Source organism: Glycine soja, chromosome 7 (assembly GCF_004193775.1).
Source record: "Glycine soja cultivar W05 chromosome 7, ASM419377v2, whole genome shotgun sequence".
In the NCBI taxonomy this organism is placed as follows: Eukaryota; Viridiplantae; Streptophyta; class Magnoliopsida; order Fabales; family Fabaceae; genus Glycine; species Glycine soja.
The window spans coordinates 28,999,037-29,004,466 of record NC_041008.1 but is presented as its reverse complement, the minus strand read 5'-3'; the positions used below and the strand labels follow the sequence as shown (position 1 = coordinate 29,004,466).

At 32.6% G+C, this 5,430-nt stretch overlaps 1 protein-coding gene across 1 annotated transcript; it reads left to right on the top strand.

Annotated features, from left to right (window-relative positions):
• The first annotated feature begins 2,762 nt into the window (after positions 1 to 2,762).
• Positions 2,763 to 5,128, top strand: LOC114420556 (replication protein A 70 kDa DNA-binding subunit E-like). The gene is made up of 11 exons (XM_028386421.1): positions 2,763 to 2,885; positions 2,986 to 3,055; positions 3,159 to 3,212; positions 3,305 to 3,389; positions 3,496 to 3,623; positions 3,701 to 3,791; positions 3,868 to 3,985; positions 4,105 to 4,262; positions 4,340 to 4,460; positions 4,545 to 4,715; positions 5,006 to 5,128. The coding sequence occupies exons 1-11, from the start codon at positions 2,763 to 2,765 to the stop codon at positions 5,126 to 5,128; spliced, it is 1,242 nt and encodes a 413-aa protein (XP_028242222.1).
• The last annotated feature ends 302 nt before the right edge of the window (positions 5,129 to 5,430 follow it).

Sequence of the window (5,430 nt, the reverse complement as noted above, 5' to 3'; positions counted from 1 at the left end):
GTGCCTGCAAAACACATGTAACTCTAACTACTCTAGAAACCAACTTGCTTTACGTGTATTATGCCCCTAAAGAGTACAATTTCTGAAAATGGACAAAAATATTAATATGATTAAATGATGCTCTTTTTATCTAACTAATGAAACACAATTCATCATGGAAATATTGAAAACTAAAAGTATAAATCCATCATTTATCAAATTCACCCTAAAAATATCTTATTAGATCAGAGGCTTCACATCAACCCAGTTGTCCACTTACTCCATAAAACACTCAATCGAACCCATAAACCCACAAGAGAGAAAAAAAAATGGGATATCATCCACCATTAGACCCATTACAAATTCTTGTTTAACATGAAATCACAAAGACTAAAAGTTGAAACTTTTGCGTCCAATAACACAAAAAGAACCCTTGATTTCCACTGCCAATACATCAAACTTGAAACATGCACACCAATGATCACTAAAGAAAAAACCCTAAATCCATATCCAGACACAAAAATCCCCGATCACCCAAAAGGGGAAAAAATCAATTAAAAATAAAAATTGGAAGAAAGAGAAGAGAGAAATAGAAGAAAAAAAATAGCAAAAACAATGGAAAAAAATAACCTTGGGAAAAGGAAAAGGATGAGAAAGCAAAGAAAGGCGACAGGGAATGAAAAATGGGATTGGAAGATAGAGAGGGTGAAGAGGTTTGTTGAATGCTGAAGAAAACTAGACGAGAAAATGCACAATATCACAGAAACCAAGCAAATAAAACTCCGTTACTTTTACCCTGCAAGGTGACAAGTAATATCTCTAATTATATTAAAATTTAAATAAACAGGTATGCTTAATATTTATTATTATAATATTAAATTTTACTTCCAATTAATTAGACATGCATGCTTAATATTTATTATTATCTAAATAAAATTTATAAAAAATAAATATTTTAAATATGCAAATCATATCATTATAGAAATTTGTGATAAATGAATATACTTAAATTATAGTTTTGGTTTTATGGTAGGCAATTTAAATTGTAATATAAAGTTATTTTTATTTATTGATAAAACAATATATGACAACTAAATTTATAGATAGAAATTAAAAAATATATACATTAAAAGGGATAAACAGTTAAAAAAAAAGTTAAAAAAAATCAAGTATATAAATAAAGAAAAAAGGAAAGGTAATTTGTTGTATATTTATCCCTGTACTTGATTTAAATTGTTTATTTTTTTCAATTTATCTTATTTTACTTTTAAATGAAATTTTAATATTTAAATTTTTTTTATCAATAGATAAAATCAGTCTAATATCACAATTTAAACATTTAATGTGGAAGTGTTAAAACACAGCCAAAATAAATATCTCATACCATGTTGATAAGATATTCAGAAATCTAAAGCAATTTGTCAGGTCCATAGGCACTTAATTTATTCCGACACAAACTTACATAAAGATTATATAATGTGAATAATTATCATATGGTACGTTGGTCAAAGAGAAAGAACAACATACCTGGATTCTCAAATTTGGAATAACCAAGGCTAGGAAACATTCTCAATGAATCCAAAAGCAAATTTGTACTGGCCAAGGCTAGGAAACAAGCTATAGAAAAAAAAAAAAACGAAAAATCTTCTTACAGGGTGATTTGATAATAAAATTTTCAATCATAATGATAAATGCCAAAGCAGAGCATACTCAATAAAAAAATGAAAAGAGAAGTATCTGGAAAATTCTAAAATGTCCCTACCTAAGGCTGTGACACCTATCCATTTCCTTGGTTTTTCGGTCTTTTAGCCTTTCCATTTCCCACTCTCCTGCCTTTTACACGTGTTTGATTTCCCAGATTGTGCCTCTTACACGTGCTTGATTTCCCAGATTGTGCACGTGCTCCCGTTTGCTTCTTTACGTGGCTTTTAAAATTAAAAAATCTCTTCCATTTTATCTATCATGCTTCAGTTTGGGTTTTTTGCTTTTCATCTTTTCACATACAGACCAGGTTTAGCTTCTCTTTCGTGCTATTTTGATATATGTTTTGTTACATTGGATGTTAGCTTATCATTTTTTGCCTTCTCTTTTCTTACATGCATGTTACCTTATCATTTTTTGGCTTTTGTTTGGGTGCTGTTTTCATGTCTATTTTATTACATGCGTGTTACTTTTTCGTTTTCATGTGTTGGACGAGGTTTGGTTTCTCTTTTGGTGTTGTTTTCATGCATCTTTTGTTACATTCATGTTGCCTAATGTTTTTCAGAAATTGCATGTTAGCTTATCGTGTTTGTCTGTTCGTGCTAATTCTGTTGTTCTGTTCTGGTGCTGTTTCATGTGTGTTTTCTTACACGCATGTTAGCTTTTTGTTTTTCTGTGTCAGACGAGGTTTGGATTTTTTGTTACCTTATCGTGTTTCTCTTTTCGTTGTGGTTTTGTTCTTTCATTCTTTTCCTGTTATCTACACGAGGCAGGTTCCTTTTTTTGGGCTTGTTTTTATATTTGGGCTTTGTTTTTTAAAAAAACTTAACTTCTTCCTTGCAAGATTATCTATGAAAAACCAACTACCGGGAAAGTTTATGTCTTTGCCATTAGTTTTGTGCATTTTTGCCCGACATTTTTGTTTCTTCCTTATGGCTTGTCTTTGTTTGTTTGTGGTAGCAGTTTAGACAAAGACATCGCAAAGGCATCACATAAGAACAAGTGGTGCCACTCATTGTTGGTTTTTTGGATGATTGTTTTGGGTGTTGAAAAACAGCATTGTTGCATTTTTTTGCAGTATTATGGCACATTCTCCAGACAAGATAAAGAACATCGATGGCTCAAAAGAAACTCTTAAACTTGCTGTGAGGATCACTGATCTATGGTTTATTGGGATGCCTAACAAATCTGAGCAAGCTGAGATGGTTTTTGTCGACTCCAATGTAGCTTCAATTTTGTGTTTTTGTTTTCTAGATTTATTACTTATTGTTCAGGCCATTATGTTGTAACTTTAACGGAATCCAGGGTGATGAGATCCATGTTGTTTGTAAACAAGACCAACTGAAGTCTAGGAAGATGGACTTGAAGGAAAATTGTACTTATGTCATGCATAATTTTAAAATGATAAAAAACAACGGTTAGTACAGAGTCTATGATCACCAATTTAAATTGGTGTTTATTGGGGTTACTGTTGTAAGGCAGTGGATTTGCGGATGTTGTGGCTGGCCAGTTTGAACCAGGCCTATTGGTTGGTATGTTAACATATTTTTGCAATTGAGTTTATTTACAAAGTTATGCTCTTTTTGGAATAAATAACATTCCTTGATTTTCCTACTTGCTTTAGATGTTATTGGTGTTGTGGAGGAGGTTGTCTTTCACCATGTTTCAGGAAAAGGTAGAAGGGTAGTCTTTAAACTAAAGGACTTGAGGTAAAGTTCGATAGTTGCTAGCAATTTGTGTCATATGCTTTGTCAAGTTGTGGCTATGATTACATTATTATTAACTGATTGTCTCATGACTATTTGTTTCTGATAGCCAACAATTTTTATCTTGCACTTTGTGGGACGATTATTGCTTGCAGTTTTTAAAATTCTTAGATGATCATGAAGGTCATGGCCCAATTACAGTTCTATTGACCCATGGTAGAATAAAGGAAGCTCAGGGTATATCCTTATCTTCAATTTATTGGTTCTTCTGTTTATGCTATTCCATCTTATCATTCTGTTTCTAAATGATTTAGGATCTTATCCGCCATCGGTCAACAATTCTTTCAAGGCTTCAAAGTTAGTTATTAACCAACCTGTGATGGAGATTCAAGAATTCAATGAATGGTATTTTTTGTATGTGTTGTGTAATATGTGTTGATCATTTTTTGTCCTACTTTTGTTGTTGATTTTATATTTGTAGGCTTGTAGAGTTGGGCACTCAGGCCCGGTCAGTTTTTAAATTCCATGGTGAAGGCAGTTCACAAGTTTCAGGTTCTATCCAATTATCATCAAAGGAATCATTCTTTGGAAAGGTTAAGGTAAAGACTATTGTTGAGATTAACACCATCTCTAAAGTAATCATCTTATAGATTTTAATTCTTTACCCCCCACCATCCCAAGTTTATGCAGCATTTGATGTGTATGTTGTTTCACACAGGAAGTTGTTTGTGTAACTGTTGGCACAATTACTAGGATTGTTATGGACAATCATTCATGGTGTTATACAACTTGCATTCAGTGCCATAAAAAAAGTGATGCAGAGATGGCGCCCTTCACATGTGCATGTGGCAAATACAATAAGGAAGTTGTGCTTAGGTCATTGCGATCTTTTAAAATGTTGTGTATTCTTCATACCCTCATATTTTTTACACTGTGGGTACATATGGTAGCAGGTATAGGCTTGAGGTGATGATCAACCACAGAGATGAAAGCACAAAATTCCTGCTTTGGGACTGTGAATGCACTGAATTAATTGTTCAATCAGCTGATGCAGTTAATAGGCTTAAAATTGAAGTACATTTTTGGATTCAAAAGTAATTCTTTATCTTTGATATGTTATTTTTTGTTTGTGTGATACAATTATTCTCTTTGCACAAGGATGGTGATGTTGATTTAAATGCTTCACCCGAAGCACTTGATAAGTTGTTGGGTTATGTACTTGCTTTTAAGATAAAGGTGCAACCCAAGTTCAGGAATTCTACTGTTTTGAAATGTTCAACTGACTCAAGCTTAATAAATGCTGTGATGGATATGCTAGCTGATGCTGAGGTATTATTCAATGCAAGTTATTTGACATTAACTATTGTCAAAACTATGTATTCTACCCATACTTATTTGTTTTACATGGGTTGTTTTGCCATCAATGTATGCCTTATTCAGACATCTTCAAAAATCAATATCCCAACCTTTGATTCCAATCATTCTACCAAACATGAATCTATGAGTTTTAATCATGACCCTCATCTTTTAATATGATCTTTCTTGCAACTCTTCCATTTTGACACTTCATGACTTTCAACTTAGTATTCAATTTATTCATTGCTATTTATTTTATCCAGCAATCCATGTCTGTGACAGCAGACCATGATCCACTGTTTAGGCTCCCATTGACACCTACAAAGCGGCAGGCATTTCAAGATTGTGATGATGAAGCAGGGAGCTCTCAAATTTCACCTGCATAGCTTTCATCCAACAAATTAAAAAAACAAGACGCAATTTAGTGCATTTGGTTGCTTGCAAGTTGTGGTAAACAATTTTTTTGCCCTGCTATTTGCATATTGTAAATTGACTCCTACCTTTAATTTTGTTGCCGTGGTGTTCCTTTAAAACTTTAATCACAACTTTTGTTAAAATTTCAACCTTATTTTGTATCCAAGTATTGTGGGATTTAAGTTCTGTTGTTTATGCGATCTCACCTTAACTATTGCACTATATTTCAAAATCCTTATTTGTTCGATTGTTAAAATAAATATCGACAAAACAT

Coding starts and splice junctions, on each gene's coding strand:
- LOC114420556 (XM_028386421.1), top strand. CDS start 2,763: ATGGCACATTCTCCAGACAAGATAAAGAACATCGATGGCTCAAAAGAA. Junction 3,390..3,495: donor TTTAAACTAAAGGACTTGAG/GTAAAGTTCGAT, acceptor TGTTTCTGATAG/CCAACAATTTTTATCTTGCA. Junction 4,716..5,005: donor ATATGCTAGCTGATGCTGAG/GTATTATTCAAT, acceptor TATTTTATCCAG/CAATCCATGTCTGTGACAGC.